The 26,072-nt window shown below is 44.9% G+C and overlaps 1 protein-coding gene and 1 long non-coding RNA gene across 3 annotated transcripts; one reads left to right on the top strand and one right to left on the bottom strand.

Annotated features, from left to right (window-relative positions):
- Nucleotides 1-1,592: 1,592 nt before the first annotated feature.
- Nucleotides 1,593-17,725, top strand: LOC127471571 (uncharacterized). The gene is made up of 5 exons (XR_007904688.1): nucleotides 1,593-1,735; nucleotides 7,294-7,432; nucleotides 8,479-8,690; nucleotides 13,420-13,568; nucleotides 17,617-17,725. It is a non-coding gene; the product is annotated as an uncharacterized LOC127471571 (long non-coding RNA).
- Nucleotides 14,543-26,040, bottom strand: SLC25A20 (solute carrier family 25 member 20). Of its 2 annotated transcripts, XM_051788587.1 has the most exons (9): nucleotides 25,801-26,040; nucleotides 25,062-25,154; nucleotides 22,989-23,116; nucleotides 20,746-20,836; nucleotides 19,666-19,783; nucleotides 18,432-18,504; nucleotides 17,719-17,828; nucleotides 16,241-16,365; nucleotides 14,543-15,732 (listed from the first exon to the last, which is right to left on the bottom strand). In XM_051788587.1, the coding sequence occupies exons 1-9, from the start codon at nucleotides 25,903-25,905 to the stop codon at nucleotides 15,670-15,672; spliced, it is 906 nt and encodes a 301-aa protein (XP_051644547.1). In that variant the 5' UTR covers nucleotides 25,906-26,040; the 3' UTR covers nucleotides 14,543-15,669. The 2 variants fall into 2 exon arrangements, with proteins under 2 accessions (XP_051644547.1, XP_051644548.1); XM_051788588.1 differs by lacking the exons at nucleotides 14,543-15,732; nucleotides 16,241-16,365 and adding an exon at nucleotides 16,548-16,570.
- Nucleotides 26,041-26,072: the final 32 nt, after the last annotated feature.

The following is a 26,072-nucleotide window of genomic DNA, read 5'->3' on the forward strand; positions in this document are numbered from 1 at the left end:
TGGTGCAAATACAGCAATCTCACTACTCCTGACAGTGATATCAGTGACATCCATACATGACTATGTTCTGAATGGCTCTAGGAACCCATTCATTGCTTTACAGTGCAAAAATATTATCCTTTTATAAGGTGTCCTGTGAATATATGTAAAATACCTTCAATCTCTATCTCTTTCCTCACAGCATCATTGTGAACTAATGAATATTTAATATTAATTTTAGGAAGTATAGTACTTTGTTGCCAGGCGTTATTCTAACTATCTTCAATTAAAGATGAGTCTTTTTCATTGATAGAAATCTCTTCATTGCACTCCATTTTATCACTAAAAGCTATTTAATAAAGAAGTGTCTTTATTTTTACAATAAGAGTTATATTCATACTTATTTATTTATACTGTAGAAATCCCAAGTGTTTGCAAAAGGATTCGTTGTTCTGCAAATCTTGAACTGTGAGCAATTAATCATGTTGTTACTGTACACTTTGCTCCATGAGCAACTCTGCCTCTGCAGTACTTCCTCCTGCTCCTTCAGTCAGCCTGAAGTGCTTATGTTGGGGTGTGCACGCAGGGGCTGTGCCAGAATCACAGCCACACCGATGTGGAAAAGTCTTTCCCTTCCCTGAAAACTCTCTGTACATTCACACTTTGATCATTTCCATTGTTATCTGTTTACAAAGGAGGTAAATCCAAATAAATTCTGTTATGAAAGCTTAACAAGATACATTGTCATATTTGCATTGCAACTTCAGGAAAAGATGACTGGATCAAGGATGCACAGCAGGCACAGCTTCTGTCCATCACTGATTCTGTGTCGTCAAGGGGCTTGTGGACTCCATCATTTCTTGACAGTGTTTTGTGATTCGTTCCTTTCCAGCCTTTCCTCGATTCGTCATAATTTCTAAAAGAGCTCTCTCTTGAATTGGTGAAATAGGTGGCATAGAAGGATCTTGTCCTTGCTGGCAGGTGGAAGCTACTAACGTGCAAATAATAGATCTTTGCCTTGAAACAGCAGGAAACCTGCTGAAAAAGAGCTAAAACAGCCTTGAACTTCTTCTGTGAAGGTCAGAGGAGAGTGAATCAATATTTCCCACCATTTCTGGAAAAGGAGCTGTCATCAGTTTCTACGGACAGTCACATATTTTCCCTCTTTCTCCTTTCAGTGTTCTGTTATTTAAAAATACTCAACAGTCAGAGTCTGTGTTGAAAGAACTTGCTGAATCAATACATCCAGAATAGGAGTGACAGCATCACTAAGATGTGTCCTGCTTAGATTATTCATAGTTTAACTATAAAGCAAAACATGTGATAATGAGTAATAAAGGAATGTGACATAAATAATTTCATTCAGAGCAGTGCATTAGTGGGGGCACTGGTAAAGCAGCAGCAGCAGCAGCCAGAGCCCTTAATTGCAACTGCTTATAATTAGAGTTACAAATAGGTGTTTGTGTCTGTCTTTGCCTTGATCCTTCAGTCACCCCAACTTTTCATCCTCGGTAGGACCCAGTGCTTCCATCAACCCCAAATTTTCCCTCCATGGCGTCAATGGAAGGAGGCAGCAGCCAGAGCATCGCGTTGCTGTGGCAACACAACCCACTTCCCCGGGACCGCGTTGCCTCGGCGACATCAGGCGGGCAACGCCGGCGGGTTAAATCGACTCAGAGCAGCTGCCCCCTGAAAAACAGGACAGCCCTGGCCTCGGGGAGCATGGGAGCCCAGAGGTTCATCTCACCTGGTGAGTGTAGGACCCTGCACTGACAACGGGGTCTGGGTCAGGAGAAGGTGACTGGTGTGTGTGGTTCTTTGCAAGTGGTGAGACCAGACTACAGCCCAAAGGAGCTTCCCATCACCGTTTAGTGTGTTGAAATAAGATGGCAAGAAAGATAATGTCAGTAGGAGGGGATTAGCTGAAGGGAGCGAGTGCTGAGGCCTCTGTCCTTGGTTTGTATAATCAGGACCTGCAAACATCCCACAACATCAGAAGTTGTTTTCTCGGGTTACACAGTGCATCTATGAGTGGAGATAAGCTTGTACATGGATTTTAGGGTTGTCCAGTGCCACATTACACTGTGTCACATTCAGTACCCAGCATCATGTAGGCAGCAGATTAAAAATCAATTTACATAGGCAAGTGCCTGTGTTAATGCTGTGAGCACAGAGCCTCCCACTTGTGTGTCTGCAGGCAGGCCAGCAACCAGCCCCAACCCACAGGAAAGCACTGACACATTCCCAAGAGCCCACAGACCCTCTATCACAATGGTGTTCTCAGATATCTGTACCAAACACCTTCTGGGGACTTCACTGGAGCCATCTGTGTAACTGCTAGTGAGGTGAGGGGGTTCAAAGTTTGATGAATGGATATCAGTTATCCACAGCACTTGAAGAGCTATTTGAAAAGCAGAAAGATGGTAAAGGACAGAAGAATTTGCACAAGATAGGTAAATTCCTTGTGATTTGTCTGTTCTTGTATTAAGAAACCTCTTGCCTACTGTAATTAGCCCTCGAAGATACAGCATCTCTGGAACACAAGCCTCTGTGTTTTTGTGTTAGCAATGCTTTGCTTTTTGTTTGACTTACACTAATTCTTGCAGAAGAACAGAGCCTGCTCTAGGGGGTCTAGCATTACTTTTTGCCTCTGAAAATATTACCATCTGCTGCAGTGCTGTGTCTCAATGATGTTAACATATCTGACTTTAAGTAGACATTCCCTGCACTTTCAGCTACAGCCCCGCTCTTGCTCTATCCTTGTATTTCTGACATTGGCCTTACTCTCTCTCAGCCGTTCTGTGTGTATTTTCCACACAACATTAGCTGTCTTTCTTCTTACAATTAGAGCTGTGGTTAATCATGTTTACAAAGGATTTCTGAGCTGTGGGAAATGTTTCTCAGAATGTGTGGTTTTGCATCATTTAGCCTTGAAAGGATGCTGCCTCCCCTGACCTCTTGCTGTTTTTCTCTCAATGACTCTGGTAATTGCATCAATAGCCTTGGGAGTCACATTTTCCTTTCACATCTAGGAAAGATCCAACCTTTTCATACCCTTTCCCAGCTGAAACACATATCTGATCCCTCCTATTCTCTGTGGTTCAACCACATTAGCTTTTTTTCTGCCTTCTGTGCATGCAGTCTTGTTTTATTCTTGTCTGGAATAAACTCTGCTACTTTTCTGGATCATCATTTCCACCACTCTACTTTTCTATGATCTTCTCAGTCTTCCTTCTCCTCCCTGTATCAAACACATTTCTTATCTTCTCCATCAACATCCTTTACAACCCGTCTTCAGTCGAATCCATCAGCAGTCATTCTGACAGCAAAGTCCCCAAAATTCTGACAGCATTTTGACACCATATCAAAGAGACATGTCAGTGGTTTTTCCACACCTCCCCACCACAGCTGGGCAAGAAACTCTCCAGAAACATCTGCAAAGGGAGTTTGGGGCACAGAGACCAGCACAGTATCACATGCTCCCTCCAGTTGAGGGGATTCATCTGCCATGTTTCTCCTTATGTTTAAAAGCAAACTGCCTGGAGGAAGACCTTTTTTTGCTTCAGAACACTGAGAAAATGAAAAATGACAGCCAGGAATGCATCCCAAACCCACACGTTTCAGATTCCGATGTCACCTCAGAGCCACTCGGTCCCCACACTGATGCTCCACGTTATCTACACTTGTGGGGGGGGATTCCCTTTCAAACTCATGTCAGCGATGTCAGTTCCTTCAGGTTAATGTGCAGTCAGCAAGAAACTGGAAGCAACATGCAAAAAAAACCTGTTTCCTTTCTCTCTTCACACCTCTTTAAAGAGGAATGGTTTTTCTGAGTCACAGCTAACGCAAACCTGTTGGAAAAGATTCAGCCTAGAATTATACCACGGCTTAGAGGAACATGAAAGACCATTTAGTGTTCAAAGTACTATTTTGAATTATTAATCAAGCCCTCTGTCTGGCTTAGCTCAGTCAGGTCCTTCTTCAGATTTTGTAGAGTTTATTTCTCTTGTCATCCTGAACAATCTTTGACGTGCAGAACACAGGCTTGTTGATGAAACGAGAAGACTGCCAGCAAAGTTTGGCTCTGCCTGTGCCTTTGCAGAGAGATCTCAGTGCAGGGGATATGCAGTGCAGTTGTTCTTTTGTTCATATTTAATCATACGAGAAAGAAGAATGTAATTAAGGCCTGTCTCCCTCAACCTCCTCCTTTCCTCAGAGTATTTGAACTCTCTGAGATGAAGGGAATGTAGCTTTTTCTGGCAGTGAAGTGCATCCCAGAGTGGATCAGGAGTGAATCTGCCCCCATCACTCCACAGCTGGCAGTGTTTTCCTGCCAAGCCATTTCCCACGCAAAGGAACATGGCCATTACAAACAGCATTGCAAGTACCAAAATCAGATCGGAGCTGGAAGCACAGTGTTTGCTCTTGGTTTTCTTTGCATGTTTGACAGCCCAGTCAGACTGTGATTGCTTCACTAACCCCCTCAAAAGCTGGATGATTTCTCTTTATCTGAAAACACCCTTAGGCGGTTACTGGATTTGAGGATGCAACATTAAATGGAGCTTGGCTCAGAAATAGACTTTTTTCCTTCTATTTAGCTATTTTAGCCATTTATTGTCTGGTTAGCTTTGTATCTCAAGTAAACTCACTTCATTTACACTCTAAACCAGGGTTTACTCTAAGCACAGGGTTACGAAAGATTTGCTACCAAAGAATCCTGAAAATTGCAAATGTGTCATTGGAAAGAGTGTTTCAGGCTTGCAATTTTGGTTGGCCTTGGGCTGAAATGAAACTGTAACAGCAAAGACAATAAAGGACTGGAAGGGGCAGAGAAAAATGAGTCGACCCACCCGACCCCAGGATGGGGACTGTGTAGGAAGGAGGTTCAGGATACTGACAGTGAGGGATGGTGTTTGACCAGACCAGGGAGAAACACCCTGGGCCTGAGCAGTGCCAGAGAGCTGCAGAAAAAACAGTCAATGAGAAGACAGTTGATTGATGAAATTGCCTGAAATGAGGAAGGAGGGAGGAGGCTGTAATATGTAAACACTTTAATTGCAAAGTTGTTTAATCTGAGAGGTCCTAGGAGCTGACAAAATAAGTGTTGTTGCTCCTTCCCAGGCTGTGTAACAGGCACAGAGACTGACAGGGAAAGTTTCCACTTAGTGGCAGGGATATTAGATTATAAAAATGATAAAAGTTTATCACAGAAGCAATAAGCTGCTATTCTCTCAAGACCTTGCTGCCAAACTTTAGAAAAAATATTGTGGAAATCAAAGCAGAGCTCAAAAGGAAGAAATCTGCTACAGAAAAAATGCTGATTTAAATCACCTTTCAATTTGCAAAATTGTTTTTACCTACAGAGAGGCTTTAAACAAGGGGAAAATGTATTCCAGTTGCTTGGGATCAAAATCCAAGTCTCGCAGACACACAAAGGATAGTCCAGAGGGAGAAGCCAATAATTAGCTGCTGAAAAAAAAATGCATGTCAAATGAGGGATTCAATAGGGGTGGAAAGTGAAAAAAGGATGAAAGAATAGAAAATGTTCTTGCAGTAGCAAAAGTGCAGCTAAAATAGAGGGTTTGATGATGTGAGGAATAAGCAAAAGGTTATATGGGAGGATTTCTTGGGAGTTAGCAAGTCTGAACATTGCACAGTGATAGTTCAGAAGGAAAGTTGCAGGAAGGGTAGTTTAACTAGGAAGAGCTATTCCCATGGTGGAAAAATATGGGCATTATGAGTTCAGGAAAGCGGAAGTTAAATAAAATTTAAGGATACAAAAATATGGAAATAGGGGCCAGTGCTGGGTGCCCACAGTGGGAGTTGGTCCAGCTGCAGCAGGGGCCAGCGAATCCCCCAGGGAAGCAGAGCCAGGAGTTGCCAGGGATGGCAGCCAAGCATGAGCCAAGAGCCTGGCCATGGTTGGGGGCTGGCTGGGGGGCAGTGGGGCCACAGCCTGGCACAGGAGGGATGCAGAGGGAGCTGGTCCAGGCTCTGATGCTCAGCATCCTGCCAATCTCATGATCCTCCTTGTCTGCTGCAGACGTCCTTTGCCACCCACTCCAGGGATGGGGCAGCCCCCTGCCTTGCAGGGATTATCTCCATCCGAAGCAGCACATCTGAAGCTTTAAAAAAACCCAAAACAATTATTAGTTACCTTTAAACTGAGATATTTGACAATCAAAGAAATAAACAATGAAGGCAAAAATGACAAACATGAAAATCTGTTATCATAATTCAGGAAAGTATTTGATCAAGTGCCAGACATGACAGGTCTGCTCCAGCTGCAGTTCTCTGCAGCTCAAGCAAAGGAAAGCCATGCACTCTACCAGTGACTTTCAGACTGAAGCTGTATATACGAACAAGAAGTGATTGTGTCTCATGTTAAAGGACACAGTTGCTTTCCCAGTTATCCCTATCACAGGATTCAGCTTCTGCCCACAGTCAAAAGCAAATAGTTTAAAATACACTTTGAAATAGACCGGTACGCTGGGAAAGGTCAAATTTTTGCTGGAATTTCGAGCAGTACATATTTTTACAGGAAAAGACACAATAAAGAAGGTAAAGTAGAGGAGGCAGCAAGCACTCACTGTATCAGCAATCCAGGCTCCCAGGGTGCTGAGGCAAACAGTTCCCTTGTAGCCCTTTATGGTGTCTTAGAAAGTGCCATGTTCTGCCTGAGCTGGATGTTGCCCTTGAATCCCAAGGGGGTCACATCTCTGCCCACACGAGCTGTAATTTATGACCTGGGTTTAAACACGATGAGCCCAGGCTGGTTGTGATGAGCCAGGGCAGGTGCCAGGTCACTCCCATGGAGAAAGGACCTTCAGCCACATCACCAGGAGAGGTTTCTGTTATTTGACACAGAAAAGGCTCAGAAGGGCTGGGGCAGATCTTGTGGACAAAGTCCCCTGCATGGAACCTTCCTCCTCTAAATGATGCAGACAAAGCTCAGGCAAAGCTGCCCTGGGGTGTTGGGTCACTGAGTGACAACACACTGGCCATATGTTCCATGGATCTAAGAGTTTATGAGTCTCAGAGTTATTTTTCATGTCCCATTGGAAGCCTCTGTGTACCTAAGGAAGTTGGATTTTCCATTTTCATCACCAGGTCACCCAGGTGAGTTTGGCAATGCATTCACATTCCTGAACACAGACATCCCAGGAAACCGGTGACTGTGGAAAGATCTTCCCCTTCCATGTCGAATTGTAGCAAATTTCAGAAGTGACACACAGTTGCCAAAGATCTTCCTTCAGGAAATACTCGTGGGCATACATTTCACAGATTTCAAGGTTCCTGGCAATCTTGTTTCAGGGAATGTAGAACAGCCATGTGACTAATGTGATTATCAGCTCTGTCAGAAAGAAAAATTAGACACGAAAATCAAGATGAGCATCTTCCATGGACACCTCACTTCAAGATCTTACCATTATTCCAAGCAAAGCTTTAGCAGGTGAGCTGAAGTGTGAACAAAAGGGACACAAAGCAAGAAGATAACCTAAGTGCAGCAGGCTGGGCACTGTCAGTTTTGCCATCACTACCAACAGAGCCAGGATGGAGAAAGGGCTGTGTGGTCTTTTGTTCAGCAAAACAGTACTTGTTTATCGATGGTGTAAATGTTGCTAGGCTACGTGGATTAAATTAAAAACCTTTCCTTTCCCATTGTATACACCACCTTCAGCAAAGAATGCTTTGTGAATATAGTAAAAGTTGGATTTTTTTTCCCAGATCATTCAAATTTAATTATAGAAGGATCTGTAGAAGACAGATTATCAGCCAGCTACTCAATAAAGAAACTTTTAAGCATATTTTGTAATCAATACCCATTTTATTAACCAGCAGTGCCAGTGCCCAGAGGAAAGTAATAGAGAATAAAATAGAAAATATCAATATGGCTGATAGAAACTATTATATTTTCATTTCAAAATGTAGAATTGGAAATAGGTATAAAACAAGGGGAAAGGAGGATCATTGTACAGGAGTTTTGTACAAGGAGAGATTAAATAAGACATCAGCTTGGAAAAGGACCCAATGGAGAAGGGCCCAGAAAGCTATAAATTATTTCAGGAAAGTTGAAGTGGAACAATTTTACGTTATTTTTCACAAGACAAGATTTAAGAGACACCAGTGAAACCATCATTCAGCCAATCTGAAACAAAGCAGTGCATAATTAAACAGTACCACTCACTGCCATTGGATACTGTAGAGGCCAAACACAGGAAGGTGTCCCGGAGGTGATTGTATTGAAACCAAGCCTGGAGCTCTGGGTGTGGATACAGCCTCCAGCCTAGTAAATCCCAGTGTGTGGCTGTGGATGACAGAGCTGATGGTGGCACCCTGGGGAGGTAAACCTGGGTACTTTGTGCCCCTTCTTCTCCTCACTGGGGGCAGAGATTTGGGCTGAGAGACCCTTGATCTGAGGCCCAATGGCCATTCGTAGAGACATAGCCTGCTTTTATCTTTTCCAGAGAGAGTAACCTTAGCTGTAATAAATTCTAGTTGCTGAGGGAGTGGGGCAGAGGACCCATGCTTCACAATCCAGTTCCCTTTGGGACATTTCCCTGCAGACCTTCTCCACCTGCCCCTGTACTCGGAATGGGAGCGTGGAATGAAGCAAGGGGAGAGATCAGCACAGACCAGTCTTTAGGAAGGGAAGGGCTGGACTCTCAAACCAGCAGGCAGCTCTGGCATCCCTGGATGTGTTCACACTGGTGAGCAGGACAGCTACACGCTGTGTTTTGTGGTCATTAATGAGAGAAATGCCAGGAACAGTCTGTGCTTTTAGGGAAAATGATGTATAGATGCTTCATCCCATGAGCTGGACCCATGGGGAAGAAAATGGGGAAAACCCCAACAATTTATCGTAACAGAACTCATTAACATCACAAGGAATTGCTCATCTCGGGAGAGACAGACATTTCACGCATGTCACTCTGCCTCATCCGTGATCCCCTGGCAGACACAGATTCACCCTAGCCCAGGGGAAACCGAACTTTACAGTCCCAATGGAGCTTTTCCTGCATGGAGGGGAGGTGGTGGTGGGTGGCAGATATGGATCTGGGAAAGCCCAGCTTCCTCCACCTGGACACAACGGGGCTGTGGGGAAGGACAGAGATCGGGAAGGAACCCAGGGCTCTCTGCCCACACACATTCCCCGTCCCAGCAGTGGCAGGTGCCGGCCCATTTCCCGGGGTGCTGGCAGAGCAGGAGACCCTGCTCCAGCCTCCTGCCCACCGCAGCTTCAGGCTCCTTTCCAGGAGCAGCTCTGCGGCAGAAGCCAGGGTTCAAGCACACTGCAGAAGCTGGCCGTGCCCTGCAGCTGAGCACGCCTGCTCCGATGGGAAATGGGTGGTCGGGCTGGGAGAACAGAGAGTTCCCTCCACCGAGTGATCTCCTGCCATCGACTGCCAGATCCTGAACTTTGGCTCCGGCCAGGAGGCAGTAAACGAAGCAAATAATTGCCTGGCAGTGAGTGATAGGGAGTCAAGGGTGAGCGGGTAGGGAGGGGCGGGGGATGAGCGAGAGGATTATGTTTCAGAGGGAAGTATTTTTTTAGGATTTGTCTATGCAGGCAGTCAGGAGCTTTCCTGAATCACATGGACTTAGCCCCAGGAGGAGGAGGACTCGCTGTAATTTTACACCTTTTCAGCATTTCAGCTGGTTCTGCTGAAATCTGCATAGGGATTAAAGACGTGAAGGGACAGAGAATTAGTTTCCTTGCCTTTCCTCTGTCGGGACAAACATTCAAGGTTAAATAATAATTTAGAATTTTTTGATGGCATGAGTGGTGAGAGGAAGGAGCCAGCAGCTGACAGTAATAAATAACTATTAGGAAACAGTATTAGGAAATAGTACCAAGGAGAAATATTGCTGCTGGGATATGCTTTCAGCTTTGGGAAATCCATACCTAGGCAGCTCAACATTTACTTAGGTATCCAGAGCTTGTGTGCAACTTCTCTCAGACCCAGAGCAGCAGCAGTGCTGGGGGAGAAGCCCAAGCTCAGGTCTCCAGTGAAGAAGGGAAGTCAGCTCATTGCACGGATAAACATCTCAGGCTTCCACTCTCAGTGCCAAGAGTTAGCAACAGTGTCATGTCCTTCCGCAAACCGACACTCAAACTGTCACCTGCAAAGGGAAGTGAAGTTTATATATGACCTATTGCTGTAACTTTGATACTGATCTTTATGGCCAGGCTTCTAGTATGTCTAGAGAGAACCTGTGTATCATAAACTGCTTAAACTGAACTGTCTGAGCTTAAACTGAACTGTCTGAGCTTCAGCTGAAGGATCTGAATTCAGAGAAAGATGTTAGCAAAAATCCTGTCCCATGTCCACTTAACATTTACATTTTTACCAGGTTTGAGAAACACTTGAAGAACTATTCTAACAGACTGAGGTAATGGAAAAAGTCCTCAGTTTTACACACAAATCTCCCTAAATTAGAAACAATTTTCCATTTCAAGCACCCAGCATCAGGCAGCCCATTCCTCCCCTTCACTGGGCAGCTTCCTCAGGGCAGGGTCTGCTGGGCAAAAAGACAAAGTGTGGTGTAAAATAGGGTCAGACAGAGCCACGCCTGGGGCCACAGAGCCCGCAATGTTGTGAATGAGCACAGCCACCCATGATCTGAGTACCCAAAAGGCATCCTGGAGAGCAGAGAAGAGGCAGGAATCCCAGCAATCCCTACACCCACCCTCCTGGGAAGCCCCCGGCTGCAAGGCAGGCATCTCCCTGCCATCCTCTGGGTCAGGAGGAAAAGTCCCCAGGACACAGCTGTCAGGGCAGCCAGATCTATTTTCAATCAGGACAGTTGGGCAGTGCTGTCAAAGCCCTTCGGTGCTGAGCACACCCGATGACACCAGCACAGTGCCACAGGGTACGTGGGTCTGAGCCACTGACTCAGCAGGCATTTAAGTCCATGACCTGTACAAGCCAGCAGTGTGGTCACACGTTGTGGTTGGAAGCAGGATGTCATGAGGAACATGGGCCATGAACATGTTTGTGGCAAAGAAGGCCACCAGCCTGCTGGGCTGCTTTAGGAAGAGCATTGCCAGCAGGCTGGAGAGATGGTCCTTCCCTGCACTCACCACTGGTGAGGGCACACCTGGAATGCTGAGTCCAGTTCTGGGCTCCTGGCCTCCCCAGTACACCAAAGACATACTGGAGCAGCCCAGTGAACCACCACAGAGATGATGAAGGGACTGGAACATTTGCAATAGGAGACCAAGGGAGATGGAATTGTTCAGCCTGGAGGAGGTTCCATGAGGACCTTACCAACGTGTATAGATACCTGATGAGAGGGAGTTTAGGAGACAGAGGCCAGGCTCTCCTCAGCAGGATCCAGTGGTGCTGAAATACATGAAATTCCACTTAGACATAAGAGAGAACTGATTTTCTGTGAAGGTGATTGCATATCAGAGCAGATTGGCCCAAGAGGCTGAGGAGTTTCTGTCCTTGGAGATACTGAAAACCCAGCTGGACACAGTCCTGAACAACCTGCTCTAGTGGGCCCTGCTTTGAGCAGGAGGGCTGGACTGGACCATGTCCAGAGATGCCTTCCAGCCTCAATTCCTCTGTCATCCTGTGAACTGTACAGTGGTGAAAGCCACTCTTTATGCCTTCCATAGCACACTCTACCAGCTCCCATCAACCAGCAATTTAGGAACATCTTGTGCCAAGGCTTTGCAGCCCCATCAGTTTTCAATAATTCTTAAACTGTTCTTCCATAATTTTTTTGCATTCAGTTGCAACGACCTATATAGCTTAATTGTACACAAGATATAAAATGTACTTTTATTTTAAATGTTGCTTGATGTCCTCACTGGACACACTGTATGTCTTGTCCTGTGAGAAATATGAGTAAATGCACCCTCTTCACATTACTCACCATTTGTAAGATATACTTTGCAATGTCCTTTCCAAACTGGAGAGTCTGTACTGTGTGTGCCTCCAACAGGCAGCTGCCTTTAATTAGCCAAATGTGATCAAGACTGACTTGCCAGGGGTACTCCAAGGACCTTTCTGTCACTATAGCAATGCTGAGTGTGCACAAAAGCCACTTGCACGCAACGGGCAGAGAAATGCAAGCACAGAAGATTTACCTATCATTAATCACTTCTGGAATACTTCCAGGCACCTTGAATCACTGCTGAAAAAATCACTTGCATCAAAACAGAATGGGACAGGGATTTGTACATCACAAAAGTATTGTGGAACTCTACACACTGATTTTGATATCGCAAAACCAGATGCTACGAGCACAAGCAGCATAAAGGCAAATATCATTGGTATCCTTTGCTGGTACCTAGTGTACCAGCTCTTACTGTGTGCCCCTAAATTGCAAATAGACTGCCTGAATTCCCACAACAATCTGGAAAATTAGAAAATAACATTTGAATGCAAATCTGGGCTTCTGAAAGCAAAAGAGTCCTCAGAGTGCAGGAAACTCTTTTTCTGAGGATGCACATAGAAATGGCAGGGGCAAAGAAATGGCAAATTTTGTATGGCAGAATCTTTAAAGACATAAGCAGATCTTTAAACATTTCCAGAGCGTCTTGGCTTCAGTTTTTGAACAAGCAAGCAAATATGTCTGATGAGCCTTTACAAATCTCTTCTTCTCCTGCCGCAGCTGATGGAAAGCAGCCCCTCATCCCTGATTGTCTCTTGCCATATTTTACTTAGCTAAAAGCACCAAATGAAATCAAGTATGTTAAACAACAGAATGTTATCATGCAAAACACAAAGCTCTGCAAAAACCTTGGAGTGGGGAAGAGTATAATTAGGATAAGTCAAATTGGGAAAAGGAACAGAAATATTTTAAAAAAAATATTTAAAAGGATAGTTTGGAAGAAGGAAGAGAGTTTATAGTTACTAGCAACAACTGAAGTATTAGAGAGTGTGGGGAATATTTCAGTCTTCCAGAGCAAATACTTCTTAAGGCCACGACCAGCGGGGCTCAGCTGGTGACAGCAGAGCCAACGTAAGTGCTGGGCATCAAGCAAGAGGCAGCCCTGGATTCAGGGCATTACTAGTCCCTGATTTGGTCTTCAAGAATTATATGTTTTTCATGGTCTGCAGCACTCCAGACTGATAGGACTGACATGGGAGGGAGCATTAACCACAGTGCACAGCTCATCACCAGGCCTGGGGAATCACAGTCTTCCTCAGCAGGGCAGATGGGGAGGAGAGGCTCCTGCCTTCCAGCTGCCTCTCTGTCATGAAAGAGAGGTGAAACCTTTGCAGCCCAACTTGGAAAGCTGCAAGTGGCTCAAGTGACCCAGTGGCCTGCCAGCAGCAGCTGCTGGGCTGGCTTCCTAACCTCTGATCTTGCCTTTGGACCTTCTGGACTGTCCATCGCCCTGGCAGACCCGACAGCCACCTGCTGGGCACCTGCCTCAGGAACCAGCCTAGAGCAGCATTTACAACCAGGATTCTGCTTCAGCTCTTCCCAGGTCCCAGGGAGGTTAAGAGCTCAGCAGGATGCCTTTGACAGAGCAGCTGGAATGGGCAGCTTTAAGCATCAGTGTCTGGAATTTCAAGAAAGAAGAGGCACATCTGTCCTCCCAAGAGGTGTCAGTATTTCTGAAACATGTAAGTAAAACAGAAGGAAAAAAATCCAGCTTTATAACATCTCTTAAAGCTGAAAGTTGCTTCTAGGTATCATAGTCTCAGCATCAATAAGGGGCCAAAGCAGCCCCTGGAGCAGTACAGGGTAGTGTTTGATGGTGAGGCAGCACAGAGCCACTAAAGCAGACCTGAACTGCTTGAAACTAGCTTGGATTTAGTTTCAGTAAACCCAAAATTGTGATTAAAACCATTTAAGAGGTTCATGCCCTTTAATCACCACTTCTCCAAACCAGTATTAGCTCAGTGTTCATGCTTTAAGTATTTCATTCATCCATAGCAGCAATGACTGAGGAGGAGCAGCAGCCACTCCTGAACTCCCGAGCAATGAGGAATGGGGAAGGGCTGCGGTGGGTATGGCAGCAGCAAGAATGTGGAGACAGCTCCAAGTGGCTGAGATTTTGCCACATCAGGGGTCACCCCATTGATTTCACACACCCTCCCCACCCTGTAAAACACAAGATGTGGACTCTGGGGAAGGTAGGTTCCATTCTGGTCCTTCCAAAGAATTGGGAAGGAAAGCGGCATTCAAGGTTTCTCAGCAGAACTGGGTGGGAAGTTTTCAGGGTTGACCTTGCCTGTGGAAAGCTAAGGTGAAAACTGTGTCCTCGTGGTACAGGCCAACAGATCATGCCAAGTACTTTCCACAAAGTATGTGTTATTTGCTCCAAGCTGTGTTATTTAGTGTGTTGCTTTATAGTTAAAAACCTGCACCCCTGACACAGAACCTACCGGGACTCGTATGACAAACATACCAAGTGCAGAACATTTCTTTCCAGGGCTCATGTCAGAAATCCAAAAGCTAAAAGGCAAGGGGTTAACAATCAAAGTCAGCACGACACAGCTAATTTCCCAACTACATCTCAGAATTAAGAATTGGAAAACTTTTGCAAAACTAAGCATGTATGATCATGCAAAAAGTAAATGAACCTGAGCACACATTCTAGCCAAGCAGCAGTTAGCTTTATTGAATTCCAATAACACTGCATCACAAACAAAAGAAATTAAAAGTTGTTTTTTGCTTCTCAGTATTAGTCATTTCTCAAATGAAAATGGGATTATGTTTAATAATATTAAGAGAAAAACAAGGAACAGGAGAAAGAATAAAGTTAGACAAGACTGCAGAGCCAGCAACCCCTTCAATGTGTCCCCCTCGTGTCAGAGATATTCAGCTCTTGGATATTCTTGCTGTTAAATTTTCTCAGATCAATGTAAAGAATTGAATCCTAGGATACAGTACTTGATTAATCAAATATATCATGGGTCACTATGAACCGTGCTGTACTTTTGAAATCACATTTGGGCTATCTTCAGTGGGACAGAGAGGGATTTCAGAGAAAAGTTCAGCTTAATCAGACACATTTCCCCACTGGCTGCCTCAGTAAAGCTCAGTACAAATGTTAAGCATGATGCATTTCGTGTCCTGGTTCCACAGAAAAGATCAGTGTGCAAGACCTGATATGGTACCTGCAACACCCCCTAACCCACTGAAACGTAGCTCTGGCCTCCCCTGCTGAGTTCTGTGTTTGCTGCTGTACATTCACAGAAGATTAAAACCACTGTCAACAGAGAAACAGCCACAACTGAAAAACTACAGGAGATGAGAACACTGGCTGACATTGCTTGCAGACACCAGCATGTACAGCTGCTGACATATGCCCTGAGAGTTAAGTACCTGCTGCCAAACAATTATTTCAGTTTTTCAGTGTTAATAGCTACATTTTTCTTCAGTAAATAAAGAATTACATTTTAAGATGTGTCCCCTTCTTCCATGAGGAAGTACTTAAGGTAGCGTGTGTGACAGTGACAACTGCCTGTTGTCAGTGTTACTGCCGTGGTACATTGGCTCAGAAGATGGTCTATCACCTCTAACTCCTCAACAACTCTGTTTCAGAGCTACAGCTTGCATTTCTGAATGGCACATAGCACCACCTAAAGAATGTGAGGAAGGCAAAATGGTATTAGGCAAACAATCATTCCTGAAATGTAAAGTGATCATTCATTTATTCCTTTGAGGGAGACTTGCACTCTCTTCCTTCTCCTCTCTCATTTCCAGACTTTCTAGTCTTCATAGACTGGGTGCAACCCAGTTAAGAAACTTCATAGCAACTTCAAAACCAAGGAAACATGCCTGGAAAAGAGAACAGAACAAATAAGGATTCTAAAAATCTATTCCAAACAAGGTTTTTGAAATGCAGCACTTTGAACAACTGATGTGGCTGATACAGAAGGAGGAAGGATAAAAAAAAAAATCTTGGACCAGAGGCAAGAATTCTACTATATCCCTCTACACAAAGGCAGAACTTTGACTCCAGTAGGCTCATTATTTACTGAAGAGGAAGCCAGTCCAAACTTACTGCATTTTCTACAGATGGATGTAAAATCAGTAGAGAAAAACTGTCAGAGAAAGTCATCAAAGGGTTTAATGTAAAGCTTTAGAGAAAGGTTTACTTGTTTTTCCTCCTAGACCAAAGTATATTTTTAGAACCTGGACACCAACAGCCAAAAGTGCCTGCAGTGACAAGAACCTCACTGAAATGATACAAGAGTAAACAGCCAGTCATGTCCTTTACGGGAGGCAAACATTCACTGTGAGTGGCCGAGTCCCCCAAACCCACCCAGAATGACAATGTACTCACCGCGTTAGCAGGAAATGCCCTGATCATCACAGCTGTGAAGCCCTTATACAAAGATGCAACTCCTTCCTCTCTGAGAAGCTCCCTCAGCACATCTCTAAAGCCATTTGGGTATTTTCCTGCAGGAGCTGAAAGGGATGCACAACACGTTAGCCAAGACGTGTGGCAGTCAAAAGGGCTGAAGGATGTACCCTATGTAACAGCCCAGGATTTTCAACAGGTTCATGCTGTTCATACTGTTACAGCAAACAAACAAACAAGACAGCTCAGTAAAGGCTCAGTAAACAGGAGATAGGTGCTTACCATCACCAAAGAATTTACATCATCAAGTCATTGGGGGAGGAAAGAAAGGAGAATAACTTTTCTCAGGGTTGGAAGTCTGAGCTGTTACTTGCACTGCTGATCACAGCTCTTCCAAGAGCTGCAGTTAGATGATAGGAATGTCAGATATAAAAACTGATGAAGCTGGTTGATAAGAAACAGAAAATTATCCTATTACATGTCCCAGCTTAGGACAGCAACAGACTCAAGTGAAAAGTACAGGCTGTTTTAATGTTGATATTACACAGATTTGCTGAGGTGGTTTTAAAAAATTATTCTGCTCAAAGAACAATTTCTTCCTTCTCCTGACACTGCTTGGGGAAGTACTGCCTCTGCCAGCCCTCTGAACAGGTACTCCACAAACCAACCCAGTTAAACAGAACCACCATGAACCCACATCATCCACACGGCAGCACTGGGGACTGGCTCAGTGGAACAAGGATCAGCGCTGGGATGTGTTTCACTCTCAGCTCTTGGTGCAGTACCAGATCAGCACAGCAGCCACTGCTCATAGAAGTAGTTGTTAAGTTTCTTGCACTAGATTATCATGACTTGTGACTCAGTAGAAATGGTCACTGTCCAGGGGAGAGCTGAGCCCACAGAGACTATGAGGAGCCTTAACAAAACTATTCATTGACAGGACTCTCAGAGAAACCAACGAAAAATCTGTCAAATCTTGCTGAAGTGCAAGGCCTGGGGCCGTCCTCAATATAATTAGGACACAGACATTAAAGAGCAGAGCTGCCAGTCGAAAAACAATGTTCCCAACAAGCCACACCCTGTTACTACAAGCTGCAGATAGCACAGGCTACAATTTATACAACTACATCTGATGTGAAATAACAAAACCTCCCAGAGAATTACATTTGTAACAAAACCTCAGTTCTGTTATTATGAGTTCTATGCTTACGTTTCAAATCAAGTACCTCAAACCAGGATCATTATATATCAGGGAGGCAGAAATAGAGAAGTGCAGCCTGATTTGCCAAAAATTTATGAGGAAACCAAGTAAAAAGCTGCGAACACACTTGGGTTTTTCATGAACTTGTCTCCAGCAGCGCTTGGACATGCTACTTCCTGGACGGAATCTTCCATCACTGCCCTCCATTCCCTGGAGCACCACACTGAGTGTGGCCATGACATGCTGGCATGGAACTTACCAGTCTGGAAACGGGATTTCAGCACGTCTGGTGGAATGGCAACTGCCCAGTTGAAGATGCCAGCCATGCCCCCAGCAAAGAGGATCCTTGGCACACTGAGGTCACTCACGCTGCGGCAGGATCGGGGTGGGGCGGGAGGGAAAAGTGAAAAAAAAAATAAAATTAAAAAATGGTGAAGGGAAAAAAGTCAAACTCATGTGTTTTGACTAAGATGACAATCAAAAAGACAGCCTGGTTGACAGCCAGAAGGCAGCACAATGCTGCAGACAGAGTGCAGTATCTGAGCAACATTTCTAACAGTTAGAGCCCCGTGGGCAAAATGGACCAACTCCACCCCAAAGGTTCAAATCTTTTCATTCAGCACACACATGGATGCTCTGGGGGGAAAAAAGACCCCAAAACCAACCAACCAACCAAAATCCAAGAAAGCCCCCCAGCATTTTGTGGATATACAGGGTTGAAAGTAAGAAGATATATTTTAAGTATTCCTTACTTGGCCAATAAGATCCAAACTAGAGTCTGAGAGAACTCAGAATATTATTTTAATTGTCAGTTAACCCCAGACCAAAGCAGCTCCACTCAGAAGGCAAGCAACTTTTTTTTTTTTTTTTAATTTGTTTTGATGATACTGCTCTAAGTGTCTTCGTAACTGGGGAGATTAATCAGCAGAGTCTGGGAAGTCCAGAAAGTGATGACTGTGAGATTTCACTGACCTCTTTCCCTCAGGGGTCAGAATGTTCTTCAGCCACTCGTACGTCATGAAGTACATTCCACTGGCTGGGACGTCTGGTGGGTAAACAACAAAGGCTGTGAGGAGTGGGAAACCAAACGAAGCCCAGAGGCACAGCAGCCCCATGCCAGCCCAGCAACACCACTAAGTACATCCAGATTCCTTTTCTGAACCTCTTCTACAAACAAAATAAAATCTTCTGCTGCCCTAGAGAGAGGAGTCTGAACTTTCCCAGGGAGAGCAGGTGTTCAAGGCAAGAACTGGGAAAACATCTTTTATGTCAGCAGCCTTTCAAGCCAGGCTGTAACCTGTCTGCTGGTCATTAGACTAATGATGAAACAGCTCTAAACTGTTCTAATTACTGCACAGTATATCAGAGTTTTCAAGAGTTTTGCACACTATTAGTTCTAATGGTTCTATTTTAGGATTGTATTTTTGCAGTTGATGGGTCTTGTTCTGGGTTTTTTAAAGTTACTCCCACAGCCCATTCTTAGCTCATGCCTAAACTGGAGAACCAGCCTTTGGCTAGGGACACTACCAGAGTTACCCTGCAGGCTGCTACACTTCCGTGAGAAGCAGAAGATAGAACCAATTCCTAAACTAAGATAACAAAATACAGAAATTTCAGCTTTTCAAGGAGGAATTACTGAAATACATAAAGGATTCAGGGTCTGGCACAATTACTTTGTTGTTGTTGTATTTGAGAGAGGGGTCATGACATCCTAGTCCAAAATAACCCAGACTTAAGTGGGCAGAAAGCATAACTGCTGCCATCACATCTTTTAAAGCAGCCAGCATTACATAGCAACAGTCACAGACAGGCACAATCCTTCTCTCAAGGAGAAAAAAAAAAAAAAAGAAGAAAATTTTAAAAAAAGCCCACTTTTGTGTTTTTCTCTTCTCTTTGTTCTCTCTGTTTCTCTCCTGAAGTCTCTCATTCCTCTTGCCTTCTCAGATCTTAATTACTTCCTATATCCCTCTGATCCTTGTCATCTAATCTCTTCCTCACTCACTGAGAATCTCATGTTTATTTCTCAGGCCCTTTGAGGCATTGGAGTAGCTCTGCAGACTGCAAAAAAAAAAAAAAAAACAAACAGAAAAAAGGGGTGACATGGCCCTTCCAGCTGGCTAAAGGGATGGTGAGATCTACCATACCGTGTCAGACTTCTTATCCTACAGTCCCCCCCAGAAGGGATCTGAACAGTTCTGTCTGTTACCTCTCATGAGGGTGAGCACCGTCCCCTTGTACACCCCACGAATCCCGGCCTCGCGGTACAGCTGCTTGGCACAGTCCAGAGAGCCACTGTACTTAGTTTCACCTGTAGCTGCCTGGATCTGAAGGATTAAAGTGATAGTTTCTGACTAGTGAAGGTTTCTGGCTGATGCACAATCATCCACCTAGAGTTAGAAAACCATATGCATGTTTCCAGCAAGGAAGGAGCACATACTCGTTCCACAGGCACTCCTGCCTATGAAACCTCTGCCTCTCTTCCTCAAGCAGCTCTCTCACATTCAAGTTGAGGATATCTTTACTGTTCCATGCAGAGAATAGATTATCTCTTATTTTTCTGCAATGTAAACTTGAAACAGTTAGGTAATTCTACACTGACAAAAAGTACTCTTCAAATAGTTCAGGGAAATTCAAACAACTTACATGTGTGTAAAAGCTTCCATCATAATATCCTGTCTGTCAGAACTAACATGTGACCACTCATCACCATATTAACAGAGTTCAGCATATTTTGAAATAAGCAAAGCTTCCCACATCTGCTAAAGATGGCATTTCACTTGTTCGGGTTTGCATTTTCCAACAATACTTTAAAAACCCTGGAGGAGGTGCGGAGCTAACAGCCACCCAAATGTCAGAACACTGTCTTGAAATGCATTCCTTAGCTATGTATTGGGAACCGTCAGAGTAACAGAAAATCTTTACACCAGAAAGAGTCTTATGATCTAGAAGGTTCGCACTTTTTTTAGAAAAAGTTTCATTCAGAAAAACTGGATTTTCCATACTTTGCAGTGGACTGAGGCATCCACTGATGCCTCATAAAACGCCATAGCATAGCTATGTAAAATGAATAGAGTGCTCTGTAAAATGAATAGAGCAATGAATGTGTACTTAAACTGTCACAGTGAGTTTGTTTAATGCTTCTTCATGACACAGATGCATTAAATGACAGTTGTCTCAGTCCTGCCAAAAAACAGAACAGAGTAAATGCACTAACCGAAGAAATTCCTTGTATGGAAAGACAAGACCCCGAAAATTAAATTCCCATTACCACCATCCAATGCCTTACCTGTAAAAGGCACTTGATTCTCTCTCCTGGAGCCATGATTACTGTAGTGAACACTCCTGACAACATGCCAGCAGCAAACAGCTGAGGATATCTGCCTCGAGGAAACAGAAAAGACCCTAACACAACATAGTACACAGGAAACAAAGGGCAGAAAAAGCCCTGCATCATCAGATTATGCTATTCCACATGAACTTGGTAGTGGAACTTGAAACACATCCTCTGCTTTTGATCAGTGCAGAAGTGCCTCATCAATGCATAATTAGAGCTAAATGTTTAAGATCTCTAGGATTCAAAGCTCTGGTTCCCACAGCAACCACAACTCAGCTCTTCCACTGTTATGTGCTAATATTCCTTCTACTTGCACTTTTTGCTACAGCATTCCTCATTCACTTTTATTCCCAACAGTCTCCTCCTTCTCCAGTCTCCTATATTCTTCTCAGTGACCCCAGATTCCACACATATTCCTGTTTGTGCTGCCAGGAGCCTCCCTTCTGTAAGCTCTCACTCTCTCACTCCTTCAGCCTCTGCCATTGTCGAGTCTGTCCTACCAACCTGCCATTATCCCACACATTCTGCACCTGCTTTCATGTGACAAAGTATCCATGCTAGAAATCCCTTAAACAGGCTGAGTTTCTCCATCACAAACTTATTTTTACATCCAACCTCCTGCTACCTCCCCTTGTAAGATGACCTAACATCTCATTGTAACTGAATTCCACACCTCTCGCTTCTCTCCACTTGCCCAAGAGATGGCATTCTATTCCAGTTCTTACCCATTTAAGAGTAAAGACTCCCAAATTCTCATTAGATCTTCCAGACCACTCAGTCCTCCCTCACCACTCCATGTGCACCTCCCGCTACAAATGAGCTTTGAGTTTTCTATCTCACCTTGGGATTATTCAGCCCCAGAAAAGATGGGAACCTGATGAGCCTGTCCTCTCCTTCTTCCTTCCACAACTTCCTTTTAAAATCAGCATGGGCAAACGATGACCATCTTGCCTGCCTCTAGACCCAGAACCACAGCACTAAGGGTCTGCACCCACAGTGCAGCACAGCTGGGCACAGTGACAGTTCCACCCTCTATTTATTCGTTCTCTCCCACTGCTCTACTTCAGAGGAATTCTACATAAAGACCCAAAAAACTATGCTGCCCTTCCCCAGCTTGCTCCTTAAAACTTCCCTTTGGTATCGTGTGTATAAAACATAAGGCACTGAGGTGATCAGGCTGCTGGAAATCAGCCCATGGCCCATTTGTTTCCTTGTGTTGTCCACTCCTGACTATTTCCCTGGCCTTACCCTTCAGCCTTTCCTGCACGAGGACATCACTGTGGTAAAACAGAGGGTAAGTGAGCAGTGCCCCAGCACCTCAGCACTGCTTCCCTCCAGCCATCCAGAGCAGAGGGAGCTTGCTCTGTGTTGGCTTGAGCCAGGTGTGCTCACATCCCCTGGGCAGCTCCTGCACAGGCAAAGCTCCAACAGAAACCAAACCACCCCTGCCCACCCCACCACGCCTGGCTCCACACAATGGACTCCTGCTTTCTGACAGAGCTCCTACCTAGCACACAAATAATGGAATAAAATGTTGCTAAGCTACAGCCCAGTTCCCGTAGAGCTGTAAATCACAGCTTGGCAAAGACATTATGGGAGTATGTCATGGGTGAGAGGGTTTTCTTCATGCCCAAGTTGGCTTGTAGAAAGCCACACGAAGTTTTCTCAGCTTCCCATTGCTTTTCCAGAAGGTTAGACATGCCTGGGAGGAGGGCTGCTCATAAACACCTCTTTTCAGAAATAATAGTAAAATACTTCTATGGCTGTTCTTATATCCTAATGGAGGGACACAGCAAGAGCCACAACTAATAGGGAAAAGAGATTCAGGGCTGTGAATGTTGTCAAGACTGCTTGACCATGAAGTTATTTCTCCCATAGTTTCTGTTAATAGCAAGACTGTTGGCAGGCAATAATTATATAACTCTCACTTTACTCATCTAAAACAGAATTATTCCTTAATGGCTCCTTCTTGCGTAGAAAGGGAATTGCATCTCACCTGCCCACACACTGTCTGTTTTTAGCCTGTGTTATCAATCCCACGCTTCCAGAAGCATTAAAACACGAGTTTTTTATTTTCTAGAACGATATTTATAACCTAGGAGAGGAGACAAATTTACACCACAACTCAACGTGCGACAACACAGCCACAGCCTCAGGATGCCTTTCCCAAGTGCCTGATTAACTCAGGAACTCACGTCAAAACGTCATCGGGTTTTCTCTGTTGGAGTCTTTTTCCCAAGCCAAATCCAAAGAAGCACACAGCAAACATGGGTGTCACTCCGACAATAGGAGCTGCCATTCCTCTATATAAGCCTCGGATTCCCTGCAAGAAACATTATCACAAGAATTACTTGGTTTTGCATAAACTTTGCACACAGTTCAACTTGTTGAGAAGCGGAAGGCGACAATCCAGGATAGGATCAGTCAAACTGATCAGAGGGATAATGGTGACTATTGTTTATTTGCAGTTATACATGTTTACTGAGGCTCAGGGCCTGCTGCAGAGGGAAATTATCCTTCCTGGGAAACACTAGCACCACTGATGCCCTTCTATGGCAACACCCATCACCCTGTACATACATCTCAAATATAAGGAAGTGAAGTTAAAAGCCACATGAATAAAAGTTATAATAGATTATGTCAAGAGAGAACACTTTGTCTCTCAGCTACATACAAAAATACACCTGTGTTTTATTGGTAAGTTGTCAAATCCCGACAGTGAACCTGAAAATGTTGAATTGAATTCACTCTCTAACTAAAGGGAGAGCCAGGGAGAGCAGCCTGAATTCCTTCACTCCCCACATGAATTCAGTTTGGAATGGGTTCAAGGGCAAATTATTTTTTCCTTCCTACCCTAAGTCAAAAGTTTTTCACCACACATTGTATTTCTGATGTTTTACACATTCCTCATGTTCCCCTTCATAGACTATACACATGAAAAAATCCTAATGCAGGCCCCAGCAGTTGCATTTATTTCATTTCTCTTGCCTCTGAACCAAACTTTTTCTAATAAAAAGTAGTTATCTTCCTAGGTACTTCCTCTACTTGCCTTAATTTTGGCAAGATGCCCAAATTAAATATTTGCTGGTCTGTGCACCCCTTTCTTCCCACTGCCCCAATAAACCAGTGCTGAGTTTGTACAGGCACAACTGGCTCTGCAATGAAATTGCACCTGGCTGACAGAGACCAGCCACTGCTGCTCAACCTCCCCATGAGCAATGGGAAGGAAAAGACTGTGGCAGAGAGGTTTAATAATTTTCATTATAGAAATGGATGAGTATTGAGTAGGAGTGGAGAAGCAGCACTGCTTTTGAACTTCCCATCACAAGGCTATTATTATGGCTCAGCTCTGACGTCTGTGCTGCAGCAGGGGTGTTAAAAACTGCCAGGGATTCAGAGCTGGCACAGCATTCCACTCCTTTGTGGGAGAGACCAGGGAAGCAAGATTTACTTTGGTTATATAACAACCTGTTAATACCACAATGAAAGTAGATTTCAGATATGAGGCAGATCTTTCATTTTACAGAGAGTTACCTAACGAGATCCAGCGGTTAGAAATTAGACTTCAGGTACAGCCATTGTTTCCAAATAGCTACCAACAGGTAAACAGCTGCAAGGAAAACTTACAAAACAAAAAACTGGGCTCTGTGTCACTTAAAAACTTTCAATCAAGGCTGTGTGCCCTTCTAAAAACAAAACAGACTAGTTCAATCACATAATATATATGATTCAGGAGTGAAAACCACTGTCCACCTTCTGAAGAAGACTGACAAAACTTCTTTACTTGATCCTCTGCTCTCAAAAAAAGAAAAAGAGAAAAAAATCTATTAATTAATGATCCTCTGCCTTCTTACAGATGACATAACACTTTATAGAAGAAAGTAAAAGTACTAGTTGTATACACAAAAGTCATTAGCTATTTCAGGATTTTCAGAGATGACTCCAAATAACAAAGACAGCAAGATTCCACCAAACACAATAAGGCCAAAAAACAACTGCCAACATTCACTCCAGCCTATACTCTCAGATACTAATATCATGATATTTTGAATCAAAAACATTTCTTAGCAAAACAAAGAGACATGTACCTGGGCCACATGGATGCTAAGCATTCCCCAAGTTTTGTAATCTGCTTAAAAAGTTTTAATTAGAGTCAATTCAACTGATAACCCAAGAATTGTATGGTCTCTGGGGGGAAAACACTTCCACACAACTCCATTCCTGAGACATACAGGAACAACTGATATTTTTGGCAGGTGTCACAGTACCTCTCCAACAAGAGTCTTTCTGAAGCAGTCAAAGGTCCCAGAATAGAGTGGGGGCTGGCCAGGCTGTGGCTTAGGCTGGGTTTGCAGTCTGACCTAGTGAGAGGGGGAGGAAAACATTACTTTATTAAACATTACTGTCTAAACTTTGATTCAGAGAACACCTCTGACCATTACAGAGTATGTTTTGTGACTGGCCTTGAAGGTATCAACAGAGAGACTGACATCGTTTTAGCCCTTTACAGAAGAGAAGAGATTGAATTTTAATGTACTGAATAGTTAATGTATTTAACTAATTAATTGCTGGGATGACATTAGGATGACAAACCCAGCTCCTTCTGGACCTGAGTGGGACCCCCAGGGTCACTCCCGGCCTCCCCCTGGCCCAGGGGAGCTGGGCCCCGCCGCAGCACGGGGCCGGTGGGAGCATCCCCACTCCCAGCCCCTTCCAGTGGCGGGAACACGACGCTCTTTTCCCGATTTTTCACTATAAACGTGAAGGAACTAAGGGGATCCCGCGGCCTCCGTGCCGCCAGGGGGCGCCCTGCCGCGATAGGCGCGTCCAGCCTCGCCTCCCGCGGCGCGCACCGGAAGCGCAGCCCCGCGGTGCCTGCCGGGAGCTGTAGTCCCGCCGCAGTCCCCGCGCCGCTCCCGCGCGGTGCCTGCCGGGAGCTGTAGTCCGCCTGAGGCCGCCCCGCACAGCACCGAGCACCGTCCAGCCCCCGGCCCCGCACCGTCTCACCTTGATGGTGTCCAGCGGGTGCCCCACGAACACCAGGCAGACGCCCCCGAAGCCGCCGGCGAAGAAGTTCTTCAGGGGGCTGATGGGCTGCGGCTGCTCCGCCATGGCGGCAGTGGGCGAGGACACGGGACCGGGTGAGGAGCGCGGCCGGGACCGGGGCCGGGGCGCTGCGTCCCCGCCGAGCCAGTGCCGCCCCTCGGCGCCGCGACCTTTACCCCAGTGCGGGGCACGCCGGGAGGCAGGCGCGGGGCGGGCGGGACCGCGACGGTGCG

The sequence above is a fragment of the Manacus candei genome, unplaced genomic scaffold, assembly GCF_025592945.1.
Source record: "Manacus candei isolate 608988 ecotype Guabito, Panama unplaced genomic scaffold, ASM2559294v1 h1tg000025l, whole genome shotgun sequence".
Taxonomy (NCBI): domain Eukaryota; kingdom Metazoa; phylum Chordata; class Aves; order Passeriformes; family Pipridae; genus Manacus; species Manacus candei.